The sequence below is a fragment of the Somniosus microcephalus genome, chromosome 20, assembly GCF_052327205.1.
Source record: "Somniosus microcephalus isolate GS21.2 chromosome 20, FLI_Smic_1.0, whole genome shotgun sequence".
Classification (NCBI taxonomy): domain Eukaryota; kingdom Metazoa; phylum Chordata; class Chondrichthyes; order Squaliformes; family Somniosidae; genus Somniosus; species Somniosus microcephalus.
This window is the reverse complement of record NC_141006.1, coordinates 31,714,334-31,736,160: the sequence shown is the minus strand read 5'-3', so window position 1 is coordinate 31,736,160 and position 21,827 is coordinate 31,714,334. Positions and strand designations below refer to the sequence as shown.

At 45.2% G+C, this 21,827-nt stretch overlaps 1 protein-coding gene across 1 annotated transcript in view; it reads right to left on the bottom strand.

Annotated features, from left to right (window-relative positions):
* Positions 1-21,597, bottom strand: part of LOC147103103 (endoribonuclease ZC3H12A-like) — a 28,593-nt gene extending 6,996 nt beyond the window's left edge. Inside the window, exons 1-4 of the mRNA XM_085962419.1 lie at positions 21,469-21,597; positions 12,289-12,890; positions 2,791-2,930; positions 1,217-1,451 (exon numbers count right to left, since the gene is read on the bottom strand). Coding sequence (XP_085818545.1) covers positions 1,217-1,451; positions 2,791-2,930; positions 12,289-12,890; positions 21,469-21,516 — 1,025 coding nt within the window. The 5' untranslated portion in view covers positions 21,517-21,597. The remainder of the gene's footprint in view (positions 1-1,216; positions 1,452-2,790; positions 2,931-12,288; positions 12,891-21,468) is intronic.
* Between the last annotated feature and the right edge of the window lie 230 nt (positions 21,598-21,827).

Here is a 21,827-nt window from a genome sequence, read left to right as displayed (position 1 = left end):
CCCTTTCCCGCTCGGTGGGAACAGTTAAAATCAACCTCAAGATTGTTTTATGCCATCTTTACCAGGAAATGACAGGAGGTATTCCTCTCCTTTGATTTTATGCCGTGTGTAGTTCAAAGATTGGTTACTGAGTCTACAGAGGGTTGAATTGGTTCCAAAATTGTATTGTCATCTTGGTGTGACCTCAACCCCAAATAGATCCCACCCCTGGTTTAAGGTCTAGAATGCTTTATATTGCCAAACATAGTGCTCACTCATCTGAAGTGAGATTCACTCATTTTGTTTTCAAGATGCAGCTTATTTTAATGTAATTCTCACTTTGAAGTGGGCACCACTCTGCTGGGTTTACAATTGGACTCATTCTTGTTGATTATAAATCTCACGCCTAATGTGCTGGCAGTTTGGTAATTGTTCTATAATCCGTGTGGCTGCATGGATATTGAACTTTCTTTCATGTAATCTCACTGGCAGCTCATTTCTGTGTCCTTCTCTACTGTAGTTATGCTCCCTCTGATGTCGTTTTAAATCTATCCTGACTGAGTTCTGATTTTGATCCTCATATTTTATCTTGTGTGCATTAACCAGGGGTACGGTGGTGCAGTGGCTATGTTACTGGACGAATAATCCAGAGAATGAGAGTTCAAATCCCACCATGGCAGTTTGAGAATTTGAATTCACTTTAAAGAAATATAAAGCTATTATCAGTAAACGTCAGATTGTTCTTAAAAACCCAACTGCTTCACTAATGTCCTTCCGGGAAGGAAACCTGCTGTCCTTACCCGGTCGGGCCTATAGGTGACTTCAATTCCACATCTACTCTTGGTTGACTGTTAACTGCCCTCAAAAAAACGGCTACAAAGATAGAAGGCCCACCAGCACCTTCCCTGGGCAACCAGAAATGGGCAATAAATGCTGGCCTTGTTAGTGATGACCACATCCTGAGAGGGAATTGAAATAAAAACAATAGCAATTTAAATTTACTATATTTAAAAAAGAAATACAATGAAGAAACCTAGGTTATGAGCCAGGACACCATCATGGTTGAAAAGACTGGAAAAGAAGATGGGATAAACTCAGAAGTTGTGGTTAAGTAATGCCAGGTTTGTGTTATGAAAGCCGGAGGTATTTATAAACAGGAGACGCCTGCCTGAGCTAACCCCTAGAAACATGTCCAGCTTGGTTATTACACCATGGTTTCTGCTAAAGATCGACTTACTTGTCATTCACAAATGAGTACATCAGCAGACGCTCTTCAATGAACTTTTTCCATTCAGGCTTTTCATTCTGCAGGTCCCGGTAGGTATCATTCGAAACAATGATGCCATCAGTCTCGTACGCCAGCTTGACAATGAAGCGATCGTCGTAACAGACGATCCTCTTCCCACCGACCCGCCGCGATGGCGTGAAGACAAGTATCTTTTGCTTTTCGAGATCTCGAAGGAAGTGCTGGTCTAAATGGGAATTGGTGACTGATTAGCAATTAAAGCGACAGGAAAATCGGGGAGCCAGCTGTACGATTCTCTTATCAACAGAATTATGACTTACAGTAAAAAAAGTACTTTAACAATCCACGACTCAATTCTCTAATTTAATACTTTTTTTTTCCTGTTATTTGCAATTGCCCGTCCAGAAAGCAGCTGACAGGTAGATTTAGAATTCTATCGCTTCCATATTTATAAGAGAAAAAAAAACGATCAATCAGATAATGATGTAATTACTGATTCCCTTTCTGAAAGGAGTGTCTGTTCCGTCATGCCAGCAGCACATCTGTGAGGAACTGATAGGACCAATGAAGCACTATGCTGTGTTTCATATTATAAATGTTGCGTGTTAAATTAATGCTGCATAGATTATGGCCACATTCTACTGATAATTTATTGGAGTTTCCATTCATTCTCCAGGTATAGATCACATTTTTTAGGCTAGTAATTGGAAGACAATGATGTCTCACTGAACTGTGCAGGTGTATGTTAGACAACTCAAAAAGAAGAGCATGTTCAAAGGGCCAAACGCCTATTTCAGACCTGGATGTTTGTACAGGAGCCTTTACCAATATGACAGGTGCTGCACTTCCAGTGTGGAATCTGCGCGCACAAGCCGCCCATCATATTGGGTGCTTAGAGAGAGCATTTCTTCATTTATATAGCGTCTTTTCCGAACTCTGGGCATCCCAAAGTGCTTTACAGCCAATGAAGTACTTTTTGAAGTGTAGTCACTGTTGTAATGTAGGAAATGCGGCAGCCAATTAGCACACAACAAGGTCCCACAAACAGCAATGTGGTAAATGAACAGATCATCTGTAAAATGGGCATGGCTCCAACGAATATCTAGACCTCTGTGTTACATGCTACAGAATTGCAAAACAACCAGCAGTGTAGAGCTCTAAGTTATGAAACAATTAGGCTTCGTCAATCCAGTATCACATCCTCAAGTGTGGCCTACTGCAGTCACCAGTGTCAGACTCATTTAGCATTTAAAGAAACATACCAATAACTAGGAAACCCAAGGCCCATAATGATAGGCTGCAGTAAATTTTCCCCAATTATATCTCCCAATAGTTGAAGCTGTAAGGTGATCTTGTGTAACGAATCATTGAACAGTGGCTGAGAGCTTGGGGAGTGTTGAAAGTTTATTTGAAAGTTACTTCCGTTTTTTTTGCATTGCTCACAACGGTCCTTAACAGTGATAATGATTCCCTTCACAGAGTTTTCATTACAGTGGTTCAATATTAATGAGAAAGAAAACAAGTGTGAAACCATCACAAATAGGTTAATCGCAACACTTGTCTACCTGTGATTGGCACGTCGGGTCTTGGTTGTTCCTTCCTCCAAGATGGGACAAAGACGGTGATATCTGCATGGCCTCTCTCCAGGAACCAGTTCACGGCCAGCTGAATCCCATGGCAAGAAAAGACCTCCTTATTCCCATGACTGAAACATAAGACCAGACACACTCATAATAACACTGTGTTCACCTTACACTTCATCTTAAGCTCTGACAGCATTTTCAATCGCTGAGGGATGAATTTTACATTTACCTGGTATAAAAGTGTGAGTTTAGAGACTATAGAATGGCAAGAGACAAATTTAACATGCACATCAGGCAAGCTTGCTATCTGATAGTGTATTACAGTACTGACGGCTCTCCTGTTGCATTAAGCTTTTTGTCTAAAAATGATACTCTCCCACCCAGTTTTTTCACCTCTTCTGCTATTGATATCCATGTGCCAGGAGCAAATAACTCATTGTATTCCTGATAACTTAAACCTTGTCTCTGACATGGTCAACAGGATCATATGGGAAGGCCACTATGGGAGCCATTCAAAATAACTATTCACAGTTGCTTGTGAATAATTATCAATCTCCTTGCTAGTAAATTATTGTGATTTAATTGCTGGGCACTAGGTTTTCTTGGACCATTGTCAGGTCTCAGAGACACTTAGGTTCTCCCAGAATGCCAGAACCATTTCTTCTTCTTCCTCCTTCTCTTTCCCCATATCCACTTAGAATCACTCTCTCCAACGTTTGAAATGTAAGCTTGGTGTTGGAGTTCTCGATTTATTTCAACTTATCTCCTATTGCGTTCAAACTTGACAGTGTCCTGCACAATGGGCCTTGTCCCTTCACCCTCGCTCTTGCTTTTAGCTTTTTCAGCAACTTTTAACCCTATTAGTACTGAAGTTTTTCATGCTTTTTGCAATATGCTTTCTGGCCCTTGACAAAGCTACTACTAAGCCTGCCATGGGGAGTTAGGAGAGAGCATTAAGTGTTGTCTTGCACTCTTGATTTTCCTTCTCTTTTGCTCATTGCCTCAGTCGAGTGCCTGGTTTGAGATTCAGAAACTTAGCCTGCGGGAAATGACAGATGTGAAATGCCATGGCTCTGTGCACCAATGCACCAATCTGCAGAGTCACACAGCCAGAAATATGCAGCCACTTACAAATTCTAACAACTTCAGCAGAAATGGACACTGATGAGCTCGGTAACAACGCAGGTGGGGGCTTATTTGGCTGCTTAATGCCGAGACCTCTCAGACTTGTACTGTGGGTGTTACGCGAGTTGGCATGTTTCAAGTTTCAAAAGAAAATTGGGTGCGTCATGAAGACTTTTGCTATCCAACTGGTGATATGTGATTATATTATTGCAAAGGATGTGGGTACCTAATGTATAAGATGGCATTTATCTCTGAAAAGGCTTAATACACAATCTTCAACAGCACAGGTAGGTGAAAACATAAAAATATCTTTAGACTTTGGATTCTAACATTTGGAGACAATGTTAAAATTTAGATTCTGAATTCCAATCTCATAACTGACATTATTTCTGAGCCCACCAGCAACTTGGCATAATTGACTGCTGGGATTGGACAGGGACCTATCCAACACCAGTCCTCAGGTCACTTGAAAGAAAGCTTTATTTAGGTGACAAACAAGGCATCATTCATACGACCAGAGATTCTAATGTGTGTTTGTATGTGTATGCGTATATATATATATATGTATATATATAGTATGTGTGTATGTATATATTTATATGTACGTGTATTTTTATATATATATGTTTATGTGTGTGTCACACTATCTTAACGAGATTGGTGCATGTGAGTGCAAAGTTATGAGCTGGTCAAGCCTCAGGTTTTTTTCTGACTTAATCTGGATGTCTCTCTCTCTCAGTTCATGGTGTGGTCATGTGATGGATGAGTTACACATTCGTCAAGGTACGCTGCAATGACTACAGTACAATCACTTATTGTAACAGAGAAGAAAGACAAAGCGGAGATTTCACTGAACCATTATTCAATTCAGACTGAGGGAAATTTCCCATAACCTACCCTCGGGGAAAAAAAACAGGTAAAACTGGATGCTTTACATCAACAGGCCCTGTAATAACCTTTGTCTTATGTTAAGCAGTGGGCACATTTATCTTTTCAGTAAATAATAAAAAGACCGCTGTGAAAAAAAATTAATGTGAAGTTGCTATAACAAATGATAGATGCAACTCGATTCAAATCAGTAATATGTGTAAGTTTCAGGTGGTGATTGAAAACAACTTGATTGGATTAATATTCTAAGTCACTCACAGGCCTCCGCCACCTATTTTTATATGTATTTTTATTTATGAATCTTTATCCTAGTGAGGGATAGGATGATTATGACCTCTTTTTCCTTGGAATATTTGCAATGAATGAATTTACTGTGGACCTCTTGCATCTTCGAAACAATGATTTCTTTCACACTGCACGTAACTATCAAAAGAGGAATAAATGCTTAATAAGCACCAAATGAGCAGAAACTTGTAATTGCAGAGAGTGATTTTTTTGTATAATTCAAGGTCAAAAATAATAATAAAAAAGAGAGACTTGCATTTATATAGTGCCTTTCATGATCTCAGGGTGTCCCAAAGTCCTTTACAGCCAATTAAGTACTTTTGCAGTACAGTCACTGCTGTAACGTAGGAAATGTGGCAGCCTATTTGCGCACAGCAAGCTCCCACAAACAGCAATGCGATAATGACCAGGCAAACAATTTTTAGGTGTTAGCTGAGGGATAAATGTTGATCAGGACAACAAAGTGTACTCCCCTGCTCTTCTTCGAAATAGTGCCATGGGATCTTTTACGTCCACCTGAGAGAAGAAAAGTAGGAGTAGGCCATTCGGCCCTTTGAGCCTGCTCTGCCATTCAATATGATCATGGCTGATCCTCTATCTCAATACCATATAGAAACATAGAACAATAAGAGCAGGAGAGGGCAGACGGGGACTCAGTTTAACATCTCATCTGAAAGACGGCACCTCCAAAAGTGCAGCTCTCCCTCAGCACTGCACTGGAGTGTCAGCTTAGGTTTTGTGCTCAAGCCTCTGGAGTGGGGACTTTGAACCCACGACTTTCTGACTCCGAGGCGAGGGTGCTACCCACTGAGCCACAGCTGACAATAACGTGATGCCTTGCATCACAGAACGATTTCCTCTGAGGTTTTAAGTCACACAGCACGACACCCACGACAGGAAGTAAAACTGGCCTTCATCGATGATACTTGTTTATAAAGAGTAATAATTTCCTAACCTCCAAATATTAATAATTAGCATGCAGCATCTGAATTTAAAGATGCTGATTAAAGGTGACACGTTTAAGCGGAGTCTCCTAAATCTGGAGCGGATTAGTCTTGTGGTTCATAACAGGCTTCCTCAGGGGGAATAATCATCGCAATAGTTAGTTGGTGTAATTATAAGAAGAATGTCGTAGACAGAATGGAGTTAAAGCACAGCAGTCAGCTTGCACTACAGGGGAGAGTTGGGCAAGGATCATTTGGCACAGGCAGGCCAGCAGTAAGGAAACAGCTGCTCCCTCTAGTAGTTTAAATTAGTTTCCAAATCAATAGCAGCCATGCCTTCATCAAGATCGTCGATAAGATTTCTTTATTGCAGGAAATACCCGCGCACAATGAATTTGCCCTTCTTGTTGTTTTACCTACAGATATCAGGGAGCGAATTCGTCTCAACACAATGTAAAGTAATTTAATAGTCTATAAAGCTGAGGGCTGATTTTAACCCTCTCCTTCCCGGACCCAATGAGAACAGGGCGTGCCGGGAGTTAAAATTGAGGCTCCGTCCTGTCACCCCGGTCCCTGCCACATTCCTGTCCTCTTCCATTGGCCTCTTAAATATGAGAAAGTCGGGGTCCTATGATGCAAAGAGGACCCAGAGGCAATTTTAACGTGCAGTCGCGTTCAGAGCGAGAGCTGCCAGAGAAACCTGGCGGTAAGCAGGAGCAGGAGCGAGGCCAGGAAGGTCATTTAAATAAAACATCTTTGGGTTTCCTTGTGGGCCAGGGAGGTGTCGGAGTGCTCCTCCGGGCCCCACTAGGAAACATTGGGCCTCCCCTGCATCGGGCGTCTCCCCCCATCCCACAACTGCGGTCGCCTCCGGACCCTCCTGCAACCCACTTGTCTTACTGCCAAGGACCCTTCCCATGGATCCCCTGCTGGCAGCCTCCAAGTCCCGCTCCCGCCCAGCAACCAGATAATGATCCCCTCTGGGATCGGGCGGGAGACTCACTTGGGAGATGGTAATGAGCTCGGCCGTTAACATGGACACTGGCGCGTCCACACTTGCCCCACCAACCCCACTCTGAACTCATGCCCAGAGTTAATGGCTCGAGAGCAGATTCAGAACCATTTAGTACTACAGGATAAACACAGCCTTTCCATTCCCTGCTCTTTGTTACCATTGCGAATCTTTACCCGAGAGTTGCCTTTGGTTAGTTCCTCTCCATTCCAGCCTAAATGGAAAGAATCGTAGTTATTTAAAAGAAGTATTGCCTTCATGACTCAAAGTTTAGCAAATCTTTTGCTTACTTTGTGGGAAGTGAGAACAGTCAGCTGAGCTGTGTGTTCATTTTAGTCATGATCAGATCACGTACGAGTGATACCGTGATACATTTTAGTTCAATTTACACCATTGTGTCATATGTTTGCTGATGGACTTGTGAAGCGTTTCTCGATGAAGTTTTTTTGAGGGGGAGGAGAGTTTTGGGTGGGCTGTTTTCAGAAACCTATCTAAAAACTCACCAGCTTTGTTCAAAATGTGCAATATAAGAATATAATTAAACTTGAGTGTTGATTTACAATTTTATATTTTCTATGTTAAAATATTTAGTATAAAATTTAGATATTGCGCTGCAAAAAAACCAGTTAAGGATTAGATGCAAATGACGGCATTAGTGCCTGAAATTTGAAACTCTTAAACTGGACTGGGGATGAGGCAGGACCTAATCTCAGTGTCTGGTCTACACTCTCCTATAATCCTGTTAAAATTTATTTCCTCAACGTGGTAGCTCCGTTGTCTTCATTAGTCTGGATGAAAATGGAGGACCGAGTGAATTCGTTTTGGTTCAGAGTTTCCACACATTGCCCTCCCCATGGAACTTCAACGAACCCAAGGACTAGCTAGGCTGACTGTCAAAGTCAAAATTGGACTCATCAAAACATGGCCCAGCTGCAAAGTCTTGTGCTGTTTCAGGTGGACATGCCTTACAGAGCAGAAAATTCTCATGCTCACAGGTTATCTAGACCAGACCTGTTCAGATTTGTTCTGTTCCTTAGGGAAACACCCATTAGAACTATGCTTAAAGCAGCTGCTTTGACTATGGGTCATTTGATGAGGTGGTTAACAACACTGCAATGCTGTCACAGCTTTGGGATGATAATAGTACAATGCATATTTATTACAAACACAAAAGTATGCCCTTGTAAACTTTCATGCCTGTCTTATCATGCTGTATCACTGGACATTTTCTTTGCAAAACACATAGCAACCACCTTCCCATCACACAAGATCACAATAGTAGTGATCCCAACCCTCCGAGATCTTGGTGCTCCTCTAATTGTGGCCTCTTGCACATCCCTGATTTTAATCGCTCCACCATTGTCAGCCGTGCCTTCAGCTGCCGAGGGCCTAAGCTCTGGAATTCCCTCCTTAAACCTCTCTACCTCTTTTAAGATGCTCCTTAAAACCTACCTCTTTGACCAAGCTCTGCCCTAATGTCTCCTTATGTGGCTCGGTGTTAAATTTTATTCCTGTGAAGTGCCTTGGGACATTTTACTACCTTAATAGTGCTATATGAATGAAAGTTGTTGTTGTTATTCTTGTAATAGTCCTCTTCCTTATCAGACTGGGTAAGTACTGCCTTCTAAAAAGAGGTTTTAATGAGTCCACTAAAATACAGTGGGCTGCTTCCTGGTCTCCTGCCTCCCCCACCTATGCAATTGGGTCACCCCACCTCCACCACCGGCCTAAATGCCTGCTGGCTGGCTGGGCTTTCTGGCCACTCGGTATTGCGCTTGGCACGGAGCCGTTGAGCTGCAGCAAGATGCCCATTCGGCACGTGGAGCTCGCCAGCAGCTTGGCAATAGACTGGGTCTCCTGCCCGGCAGCAATGGGCGGGCGCTCTGCTCGCTATTCACCCGCTCCATGCCTGATGTGGAGAAAAGTTCAATACGAGAGATTTGGGAGTTCAGTGGGGTAGTGTCACTATTCAGTGATCCCAGGCAACGGAGAGGAAAAAGCAGTGGTAGTTTTTGCTGCGGATTATTATCCAGTGACAACCTCTGCTGTAAAATACAGATTATGGACAACGGGATCACACCAGGTTGTGAACCCTCCCCCCCCCCGCCCCTCCCATGGTGAAGTAGCCATTGACATTCACAACATGTCTGACATGTAAAAGAGTGTCCCATTTGCATGAGAGGATGTGGGCAGGGCCCGCTGGCTCCTGTGGACCTGCACCCCTGTCAGAGTGAAATGCCTTCACGATGAGGGGAGAGGTCATGAAAAACACTTGAGAAGAAATGGGGATTGCAGCAGTATTGCTAAACAGGGGAGGGGAAGATTAGGGCAGCGTGCCCTCAGGCAGTTGATGTACAATGTGGTTACCTCTTCAAAGCTGCATAACTTTCTCAGCCTGACAGCAAATACTTGGGCAGCTGCTAAAAATGCTGAATGCAAATATAGTCACTCCCTTCAATCACAGCTCACTGGCAGCGTTGATTTAAATCCAGGAGATACAGTGGTCCCAATTCTTACGGGGAGGCGGGGAGGGAGCAGGGGCAGGTGATTGCACGGGGGGAGGAGACCAGGAAATGTCAGGAACGCCGAGGTTCTGTCGAAGTTAACGGCAGGACTTCATTATCACTTTTTACTCCGTTTCCCGCCTGGGAGCCGGACAAATTGACAGGCTGGCTGGCTGCCGGGTGTGAAAGCCTGCGGTAGAAGGCCGCAGCCGAGTGTCGTCGGGGACGGTCCTCGGCAACCGGGAAGCGACGCGGGTTTGGTGGGGGGAGGAGTCGGCCGATGCAGGGAGAGAGAGATTGCAGCAGAAGATTTGCTTGAGGGGCACTGCTGCTCCTCCTGGCCCACAAGCCAGTGCTCATAAAAAGCACCTAGCTGCTGGATCCGGCTGCTCCCGTCTCCCTTTAGGTGCCGGGTTAGCCCTGGGAAAGCCGGCCGGCCAGCGCTAAATTTAAACGGCTGCCAAAATATCAGGAACGGAGCCTCATTTAAATATTATAATGACAGACCCGCTTTTCCAGAGTGGGTTACTCAGACCCCGCCCCCAAACCCAGCACGGTTAAAACGGTTAAAGCAGGCGTGTTCGCGGTGGGTTGAGGTTGGGTTTTTGCATTTTTGCCGATTTAACCTGCCCCGACCAACATTCCCGCCAAGCTGCGCGGCCGCTCACCGGCTTTCCAATGGAAATAACTGCGCATGCGCGAATATTTGAATGGGCCACGCAGCCACATAAAGGGACCGCGCATGGAAAAAAAGTTACAGGGAATATTACCCCTACCCTCTCCCGCCGGCCGTGGACGGGTTAAAATTCCACCCCTGCTCCCCCACCCCGTGACTCTAAAGTAAGCATTTTAATATATTGTCGGTAACTCTCCCTGGAACCCTTCCAATTGCACACGTATTATCTTAAGCAGCATCTGGTGACAGAAGCAATATGTTCTCCTGTGCAGGCCCTGCCAGAGCTGAAAATTCCCCTCAGAAGGAAGTGCAGGCCTATTTGCATATGATTTATAAAAGGTTTATGGATAAAGACATGTGTTGCTGATGAGTCAGCAGAAGGTCAAAGGTGCAGGATCAATGCAGGAAGCGGGGAAAAGATTCCTGTAATGTAAAATTGTTCCAGGAAATCTTTAATTTTTTTTATAGCTTGCGCAAAGGTTAGAGATAGAATTATTTTACAATCATTCAAATTTCCTTTAATATTCCCAGCACTGGAGTTCAAGTCACTATGGGGGAAAAATTGAGCTACTTCTAGCGCCCTGAAAAAATTAACACCCCCACGGCCGAAATTCACCGGTAGCGCCCCAAGAGGGAAGCGGGGTGCTACTGGAAGTGCCCCGCCTCCCTCTTGGGGCGCTGTGAGTGAATATTGCGGCGCTACATGCCGCAGCGCCACGCGGTACTGCAGGCCTTCCTCCCCTTCTTATAGGGGAGGGGCCTAGTCTTATAGGGGAGGGGTCTAGCACAGTGCGACCCAGGGCCCAGCTGGGCCACCAGGGATCGGGAGTGCCAGCAAAAGAGCCCGACACTCAAGAGAAGTGTCAGGCTCACGGAGCACAGCCGGCACCCCGCGGCGGGGCCTCAGAGGAAGCCGGGGACGGCAGAGGGGGCAGGTGCTGGCAGGCGGCCAGCAACAAAAATGGCCGCCCGGCATCCCCCCCCTTGCGCCGCCCCGGCCGCAGGTAGGCCCCCCTGAACCTGTTGGATACAACGTCCGGCGGTAAGTCAGGGGTGCTACCGAAGATCGCGGCCGGGGCGCAAGCGGGGCGCTGCGCATGGCGATGACGTCATCGCCAGCGGCGCAGCGACACGGGGCGCTAACGGTTACCGCCGCCGCTAATCTCCCGCTGAATTTTGCGGGAGGCATTGGTGGCACTGCGCCCGGGTGCTAGTTGCTTTGCGCCCTCTTAGGGCGCTAACAGGAGGCGCAAAGCAACCGAATAACTCTTGAATCAGGGAAAGCTGAGCACCAGAGAGGGATTGTTGACCACATATATAGAACTCTCTCCACTGGTTTCCAAACACCCGTGAAATCTTTTTGGTCCTCCTCTTGAGTAGGATGCAGCTCCGCAGTCAGTTTTGGCAGGGGGGTGTGGATTTTGACTGCCAGCGGAAGGCCGCTGGTTCCGCGGCTGAATGAGGCCATGCCGATTTGAACCGCCGGGCCTCATTAACATGCCACTGGTTGACTCTGCGCACAGGTCAGGCGAGATGTGGGTGGGCCGCAGCTGCTGGCCTGTGCAAATGCGGCTGGCCCTCGGCTGCCTGCAGGCCATTCAGATAAGTGTAGGGACCGAGGCTCCGGGGGGTGAGGGGAGGAGGGTCTCGCACTATGGAAGGGGCAAGGGGAGGCCTCAACTTTCCATGTGGGGCCCAGTGGAGCACTCCTGCTCCTTTTCTCAGGTCAAAGTTTAAATCACATGTCACTGACATATTTAAAGAAGGACCCCGCCTGCTTTGCTGCCTGCTCAGAGGAGCAGGTTAAAATTGAAGATAGGGGGGAGGGGATCCAAGATTGCCCACTTTTCAAAAAAAATCCCCAATTGTTTTCCCATTCATGACATTTTTGGCAAATTGAAATGGAAACCATTACAGTGGATCCAAAGATGCTGGGGGCAACACACCTGGCACTTCCATTTATGGCATTAGGGCGGTGATCACTAGCAACATGTTCCTGCACGCTCTGAACACAAATAAGCTAAAAACATAATAACAGCAACATACCTCATAGCAACGTTGCTGCCATCTATAACAATTGTTCGCAATTTGGCTTCCTGCTCCTGCACCTCTTCTGTCACCGGCGCGCCAGTTGAGACTTTGATTGAAGGACCTCCACGAGACACTAGGACAGGCCCTGGCACCTCTTCTGGGACACTCTCCTTCTCCATAGTGCCTTCCGTCTTCACTAGCTCTCCGAGTATGGTGTTGGTATCGGCATTGCTATCCACCTTTTGAAATACCTTATGGATCTGTTCTGGAGAGTAACCCAACTTACGAAAGAAGTCCACTTTCATCTGCAACTCAGAGGAGTCGGGGGTGCTCAGCGGGGAGTCCTCGCACCCCTGCCTGGTCCCACTCTCTGCCTCCAATTTATTGGCTATTCTGGATTCTTTTGAACTGTTCCCTTTCCAATCATTATTTGAATAGACTTCATTGGAAGTCAATTCCTGCTTGGCAGGACAATTCCTTGTAGTGTGGGAGGAATCGACCAGAATGTTGCTGCCCCAGGTCGGGAGGTTCAAGGAGGGCTTGTGGCTGTATTGTGTATGTTCCACCAAGCTCATGTTGTCCTGCGGGTAAATTCCACGTCCTTTTAAATCTAAATCCTGGAAAGATGTACAGAGATGTACATTTGTATTACTAAACATGCAAAACTGAGGTTATTAAAGCAGTCGCACATCTTGATCAGAGTGGAAAGTTTATCTATGCTCAATCGCAGACAGGAATCATGAAATACAATGGCACACCTTTCAAATTGCTTAAGTCTTGCTGAACAGGCCCGGGTAGCCAAAAATTCCGTATCAATTCAGGCTAAACTTTTACCTGTTCTGTTAATGTGAAACTGAGGTTCCATTCAACAACTATTAAAGAATCACTAGTACAGGGAATAAACTAATTTATATTGGCAAAGAAATTCTCAACATTTGCCTCATATTGTGCCTCACTAGCATGGAAAACGCTAATTCTCACCGAGAGTATTAACCCCTTTGCTGTTCTATCCCATTGGTGTTCAGCAAGGATTAATTAACTGCATCTATTTTACTCATTTGAGACTTAATTGTCCCAAGTAGAGGTTTAAATGAATTACCTAGTTGGCCCATTTATATTGGGTGTACAACTGCTCTGTTTACAGTGCAAGGTAGTTTCCAAGGCAACTGGATTGACTTTAAAAGTTGCACATGCACTGTTTGCAGTTCCTTCCTTCGACACCAGTTCCCTCCCCAGTGGCTGACCACAGTGAGCACCGATAGCTGCTGCTCCATGGGCTTAGCTGGGACGGCCTTGGCCTCTCAACTCAACCGGATATTTGCAGCCCTGATGATATCAATGTCAGAAGAAGGAACTAGTTTGGTGATGCATAGCATATTCGCTGGCAGTATCCCACTACATTTACATAGCAGTTTGCAGCTGATAGCATCAAACTCAATATAAATATTATATATATATCTATATATAAAACAGATTATCTGGTCATTATCTCATTGCTCTTGGTGGGACCTTGCTGTACACAAATTGGCTAATGTGTTTTCTGCATTACAACAGTGACTACACTTCAAAAGTACTTCATTGACTGTAAAGTGCTTTGGAGTGTCCTGAGGTTGTGAAAGTTGCTCCATATATTCTTTCTTCTATATATTGGGCCAGTAATTCCGGTCCCAACGCGTGAGTACGGATGGGGTACTCACGCGTGGGCCCGTTGGAAGTGCCGGATTTCAGCATGCACAGCGCATGCGCGGGAAACCGGCATTTCCTCCAAGGGGTTCAGAGGTCCAAAGCGTGCGCACAGGACTCTGCGCGCACGTGTTGAGCTTCCTTCTTTTTGACAGGTTTGCGCGTGTGTAAGGGCCTCTCCTTTTTACGAATGTAAAAAGGAGACGTAAGGACTTCATTCTTTAAGGTAAGTGGTCTATTACTTAAAATTATAACATTTTTTCCACAGCTTTATTGTTTTTAAGGACTTTACAGTAAGGTAAGTGTAGTTTTAGACCCGATTTAAAAAAAAATTAATTTTTTCAAAAATTTGATTAATTGTTTAAAATAGTTTTAAAAAGTTATTTATAGTTTATTTAATTATTGGGATGTTTTTAAAAATTTTATTTAAAGTTAAACTAGTCTTTTGGGCGCCGGTACTTTTCATGAGTTTGACAGTTCTTACTATCAAACTCATGAATGAAGTTTCCCCTCCCCTGATTGGCTGCACAGTGCTCACCTGATCCCAGCCGGCACATCGAACTAACTACGCCGCTGGATCAGGTAAGCACAGCGCGCCGACATCTGAACCGGGCCAGTGACAGGAATTCCAAGCAGGCCCAGGCTTCAGATGTCAGCGCGCCAGGTGAGTGCACATCGGGGGCTTGCACGCGCGACAAGCCCCCGAACCTAATTTCTGGGCCATTATATATAGTAAAGGAAGTAAAAAATACCTGGGTACAAAGGCACAGTCAGCTCTGCTTCTACAACTTATTGACAGGCTCCATCATATGTAATCAACCCCAAATCTTTACAAAGGCCAAACACCATTTTAAGGGGCCTACAGATGTAAAACCTCCCCACTGTGTAGGACAGGTGCAAAATGTACTTGTAATTGTTACAACATAATCTCCTACATATTTCTAACTCACATTTCACAGCCAGGAACAGGGAGACTTAACAGTTGGGTTAGCAAGTTATACTTTACATATGTTTGCATAATTTCAAAACATTAATCATAATTCACTTTGCGCCAAAGTCTAACTACAGTCATTTGCTTATATTGGTCAGATCAACTTTCTACTATAAACCTTTAAAAAAATATTGTTCCCTCCCAATCCATTTACCTCATCCCAAATCATGGTCTAATATAACACGATGCAAATAGGGCCTCTTGACTATACATACTGTGATTCAGTTAAAAGAGTAAGCTGAGATTTTACTATTAGCATGCAAGTAGAGCTTTATGTGTGCCCTGTTTGTAGAATTCTTGTCTTGGAGTCAGACAACTAAGTCTTGCTACTAAGTTAATAAGTTATTGATCTTAACTGACTCATAGAATTGATGTTTGAGTGATTTAGACCTTGCACCTCTCTCAGTGTTGATCTGCTGCTGCCTGATTGGTCTGTGCTGTTATCTTTTCTATTATTCTGAGCCACATGGTTACAAAAACGATCTTCGCCCATTGCTGCGTGGTTATGATAATAAATGCCACCATGTCATGTTGAAATATCTCAAAGTGCTTCCATTAATTACTTTATTTCAGTGCAGTGACTGCTACGCAGGCTAGCACAGGAGTCTGCCCCAGCACCAGAGAAATGACTGAGCAGTTAAACTGTCTTTCTGATGATATATCAGTTAATGTACAAATTTTGGCTGGGGCAGTAGACAAACTCCCTGATTTGTTTTACACCCAGTTGGTTTAATAGCTCGTCTAGAGCCAAAGGACAGTACCTCTGATGATATGGTTACACCTCGATGTGGAACTGCAGTGCCAGCCTGGATTATGTTTCAGAAGCCTTGGCTCAAACCCATGACCTTCTGACTCCCAGACAAGAATACGACAAACAGGGCACACATAAAGCTCTACTTGCATGCTAATAGTAAATTCTCAGCTTACTATTTGAACTGAATTTGGTGTGCTGTTTTCTGGGACAATAATCTCCCAGCACTGAGAGCTAACGCTCTGGTATGGTGTGCTGGGATGCTGTGCCGTAGGGTTAAGTGTCGGCTTGCCGGATAAGTTCCTCAGTTTTATTCCATGTTCTTAGGGTGTTGTGCAGGCTGGAGGTTAGGTGCTTTCCCAGAAAGAGGAAAAACCAGAGTGCTCACCATCTCGGAGGCACGCAAATCCACCTTCCAGTTACTGACTCATCTCAAAATCTCCACTTTTCCAATGGCAAATGTAGGAAGTCACACAACACCAGGTTATAGTCCAACAGCTTTATTTGAAATCACAAGCTTGAGACACACGACAACGCAAAATCGTCGAGCAGAAACTGATAGCCAAGTTCCGCACCCATGAGGACGGCCTCAACCGGGATCTTGGGTTCATGTCACGCTACATGTAACCCCACCTGACGTAGAGCCATCCAGACTCGAGTCGTCGTTGGCTTGTTCTCTCTGCACAGATGTGGCAGGACCTGCTGTGATTTCCAGCAAAGTTTTTTGTATTTTTTTCTGTTTTTCATACAGACCCCAGCATCTGCAACATTTGACCCCTTGTGACCCCACCTCATTGTTCTTTGATGTAATGTTTTCCTGACTGACCTGTTTGGACACCATTCACACCTTTGATTGCTGTGATTATCTCTCTGCCGAGGTGTGATAAAGGGCAGTTAGAAAGATTACCTGTAATCATCTGGCAGTATTTTCTGACTATATAAGCTGTGTCTGTATGCGTCTCTTCACTTCACCTGACGAAGGAGCAGCGCTCCGAAAGCTTGTGATTTCAAATAAAGCTGTTGGACTATAACCTGGTGTTGTGTGACATCCTACATTTGTCCACCCCAGTCCAACACCGGCATCTCCACATCATTTACAATGGCAGATTGTCATTGAACCACGGACTAATGCACAATCTTTGTAAACCGGGTGATGTAACCTTACAGGGTAGACCGTGTTCTCCTGTCAATTTTTCTCACTTTAGAATGGAGGACTCTGTAACTCCAAAGTCCCTGACTGAGTGAACATGCACTGGTAAAACATTGTGATTGGCCAGAGATAGGCATCAGTCAATTCTGGGATTCAGTATAAGTGGGATCCAGTGCTTGAGCAGTTGAGCAATTTCCTTTAAAGTGCTTAACTATTAACTTATTGCATACTTATCTCGGGTTTGGACTCATAGGAATGAAACTAAAAGAAATAAGCCAATCTGATACCAATCATCACCAGATCTGGCTGGTCCACATCAAGCACTATCGGGCCCTGCTCTCCTCTGCCAAAACTGTTCATTACTCCAGGATTATCCTGGAATGCAAAGATAAAACCTGGCTTATTTTCTCCTCTACCGACCGTCTACTTAAACCCCGCTCCCCTGCCCCCTCCACCCTTACCTCCAACAACAACTGCGTGGAGATCATGACATTCTTTGCCCCTAAGATTGATACCATCTGTTCAGCTTCCTCTGTGGCTTCCCTCCCTTCCCCTTGCCCATCAGGCCTCGCTTCTCCTAGTGTTCCACCCTGCCCTAGCCCTGAACAGGCATCTTTCTATCCTATCTCACCTCATGCTATCTCCGAGCTCATCCAAAACTCTGCTGCCTGTATCTTACCCCAGGCCAAGGCCTGCTCACCTGTCACCCCTGTGCTTACTGACCTACATTGGCTCCTGGTTCACCAACGCCTGGAATTTAACTTTCTTATCCTCACATTTAAATCCCTCCATGGCATTGCCTCTCCCTATCTCTCCCTATCCTCCAGCCCTACAACCCACCAAGAACTCTGCGTTCCTCCAACTCTGGCCTCTTACGCATCAGCAGTCCCTTTGCCCCACCATTGGTGGCCGTGCCTTCAGCTGTCTAGGCCCTAAGCGCTTGAATTCCCTCCCTAAATCTCTCTGCCTCTCTCTCCTTCTTTAAGATCCCCCTTAAAACTTACCTCTTTGACCAAGCTTTTATTTACCCCTCCTAATATCTCCTTCTTTGGCTCAGTGTCAATTTTTGTCTGTTTATGCTACTGTCAAGCACCTTGGAATCTTTTGCTATGTTAATGGTGCAATATAAATGCAAATTGTTGTTAATAATTTCGACTAGGTATACAACTAAAGGAAATATACCAGTCTGTATGGCTCCTGATGTTCTAAATAAATATCAGATGTTATTGAAGAATTTTGGTTCAGCAAAAGTCAAACGTTACATGCTGTAAGATGTCAGAGAAAGCAGCCTGGCACCAAGCATTCTGGGTGGAGGAAGTTCATCAGCTCAAAGGAACAGCAAGTTTATTAAACATCAACCATATCAGTGACAAAACAGTTAGAAAGAGACACAACTGTTTAAACTGATAAACAGTGCCACTTATATGCTTGCTATTCCATTCCTCTTTTTTTAGAAAATGCGGATAGGATTATGCCACTAGCTGTTGATCAGTTAGGCGGGGAGTAAGGTCAGGCGAGGTCTCCCTGTGGGAGTGGGGTCAGGCGAGGAACCCCTGTGGGAGTTGGGTCAGGCAAGGAGTGGGGTCAGGTGAGGAATCCCTGTGGGAGTGGGGTCAGGCGAGGAACCCCTGTGGGAGTTGGGTCAGGCAAGGAGTGGGGTCAGGTGAGGAATCCCTGTGGGAGTTGTGTCAGGCGAGGAATCCCTGTGGGAGTTGTGTCAGGCGAGGAATCCCTGTGCGAGTTGGGTCAGGCGAGGAATCCCTGTGCGAGTTGGGTCAGACGAGGAATCCCTGTGCGAGTTGAGTCAAGCGAGGAATCCCTGTGCGAGTTGGGTCAGACGAGGAATCCCTGTGGGAGTTGGATCAGGCGAGAGTTGGGTCAGGCGAGGAATCCCTGTGCGATTTGGGTCAGGCGAGGAGTTGGGTCAGACGAGGTCTCCCTGTGGGAGTGGGGTCAGGCGAGGAGTTGGGTCAGACGAGGTGTCCCTGTGGGAGTGGGGTCAGGCAAGGAGTTGGGTCAGGCGAGGAATCCCTGTGCGAGTTGGGTCAGGCGAGGAGTTGGGTCAGACGAGGTCTCCCTGTGGGAGTGGGGTCAGGCGAGGAGTTGGGTCAGGCGAGGAATCCCTGTGCGAGTTGGGTCAGGCGAGGAGTTGGGTCAGATGAGGTCTCCTTGTGGGAGTGGGGTCAGGCAAGGAGTTGGGTCAGACGAGGAGTTGGGTCAGGTGGGGACTCTCTGTGCGAGTTGGGTCAGACGAGGTGTCCCTGTGGGAGTGGGGTCAGGTGAGAGTTGGGTCAGGCAAAGAATCCCTGTGGGAGTTGGTCAGACGGGTACTCCCTTTGCGAGTTGGGTCAGACGAGGATTGGGGTCAGACGAGGTGTCCCTGTGGGCGTGGGGTCAGGCGAGAGTTGCGTCAGGCGGGGACTCCCTGTGGGAGTTGGTTTAGCCGGGGCTACCTGCAGCAGTTGGCTTAGTATGGGCATGTAGTGCCTTTGCAACCTCCCCCCTAGATCCACGACTGATTATTTCTCAACAACATCTACGAGCTGCTTGAATCTTGCCCTCCCTCAAATTTACACCATTTTCTTGAATATACTCCAAAAAGGAAAACTGCACTGTTCTTAATGTAAACCTTTAACAAACTCCTCACAGTCATTAACCGACCCTGAACAAGAGTTACATTTTCCTTAAATAAACACTAACGGTTATAATAGAAAAAAATTAATTAACTACTTTCATTCCCAGTTTAGTTGCATCTATTCTTTCTTTAAATTTTACACATTCAGGAAAATATAGCCTAAAATTCTCTCATATGAGCAACAATAACAACTTACATTTATATAGTGCCTTTAACATAATACTGTAAAATGTTCCAAGGTGCTTATATGAAATAAAATAGTCTGCAATGAATGCTTAATTCTTGACTTAAAAATGCTCCCGATATATTCTAATGATACATTGTGCAGTGTTACTGGACTTGGCCCTACACCTCACTGAGAATTAAAGGGGTCCCCCCCTCCTCCTGTTCCCACTCACTTCCCTCCAATCAAGCAATGAAACAAAGTGGGGTGTGAGGGGGTGGGGGTTGGTAGGAGGTTCCTGATCAGGTGCTGACGGGGACTCTGCTATGTTTTATTTTGTGGCGGGAGGCGGGGGGAGTGGGGGGCACAACAGACTTTTGGCTCAAGTTTCAAACGATTTGCAAACCCAGGTTACTTTCTAACATGATTTCTACGTTTAATCAGGAAAACACACGAAGGAAAAAAAGTAGCGAGAACATTAACCTTTTTGATTCAGGCCTGGGTAACAGCTATTCAAGTCTCCACAGTATATGCTTTCATTGAACGATTCTTTCAAAAGGCAGCATTGGGAGCCCTGTTATGGAGATGGGACACTGAAACACTTCAGAACCGTTCTGTAATCAGCCATTTCATAGAATTACATAGAATTTTGCAGCACAAGGTCTATGTCGGTGTTTATGCTCCATACGAACATCCTCCCAGCTTACTTCATCTCATCCTATCAACATATCCTTCTTTTCCTTTCTCCCACATGTACTTATCTTGCTTCCCGTGCAATGCATCGATGCTAGTCACCTGAACTATTCCTTATGATAGCGAGTTCCACATTCTAACCACTCTCTGAGTAAAGATCACAAGCACACCAGGTCTGACAGGAAACAGTTAATACAAGAAAACAAGCAAGCACTTATTGACCTTGTTGGGGCTTGAGAAGCAGATAAAAATAACATGTGAAGGCACACGCATACACACACAAACACTAGTTCTCAAACTTATAGCGGGCGGGGTGGGGAGTGGGAGTGGTGGTTTCCTTGATTCTGTCATTTGCGTGCTCATTATACACTTTCAAGATTAGTATGTTCCAGTCTCTATCAACGCTCATTTCTCTTTCATTTTTTAAGGTTACACAGACTAGTTTTGCAAGAACGAGCCCACTGTATCATTTTCTGACGCTTCCTTCTTGTAATGCACATCCACTGTAGGCACAAGACACAGCATGTGTTTCAATGTATCATGGTAATTACCGAGAGTAATGCCTACAGTTATACAGACAAAGAAGGAACTGCAAAGAGTCAAGTTTTCTTCCTTTCCGTTACCAAGTTTTATTTTTAGTCAGCGTCTCACACACCCTCTATCATTCCTGATGCAACCCTATCTGTGACAATTTAATTGGCAATGCAAGAACTCTTCCTCACTCACTCAACTAGTTTCCAAACCCTTTCTTGTGCTGGAGTTAAGAATTGACGCTTACGATTTCAGATCCTAAACCTCACAGTGGGATCCTCACTATAAAAGCATGGTAAGGTGATAGAGAGCGAGTAACTACCAGCACCTGTTGATCAACAGTAGCTTAATCTCTTACGATACTGCCAAGTTTACAACAGCCCTGGGTTCTTATTGAAGAGCTTAGTTTAGTTTCTAAGTCTCACTGACGAGCAGGTCTCGGCAGGCTGAGTTTATCGCAGACTTCCGCCCACTTCACACAGACCGTAGTAAAACTGTTCCTTAAAGCAGTGAGCTGCTGGCTGAAATAACCCCTTAGAGGACTTTTACTCTGTTATCTAGCCTTTATGAGAAAACACAAGTACAGTGTAATACTTACCAGATTCTGTTTGTACAGCTCTCCATTTACTGATTCCAGGAGGCGCATTCCAATCACACCTAAGTCTGCGTGTTCGACTGACGGCAGCCCTGGAGTCACTGGTTATATCTCTCTCAGCCTGTGACGTCATAAAATTGTTTAGTTGCCAGGAAACAACATAAATACATGCAGATGAGGAACATTCCCCCCGCCCCCCCCCCACCGACTCGTACTTCCTGATTCTCACCAGAGAAAATAGCTGGAAGGAATCAGGAAGTATGCCTGGGCCAATTCAAACCTGCTTTAATTTTCATACTTGTAGATTTGACTTAACTTAATTTCCCTGTTAAGCGAGGTGTAATCTCATGTGCTGAATGTCA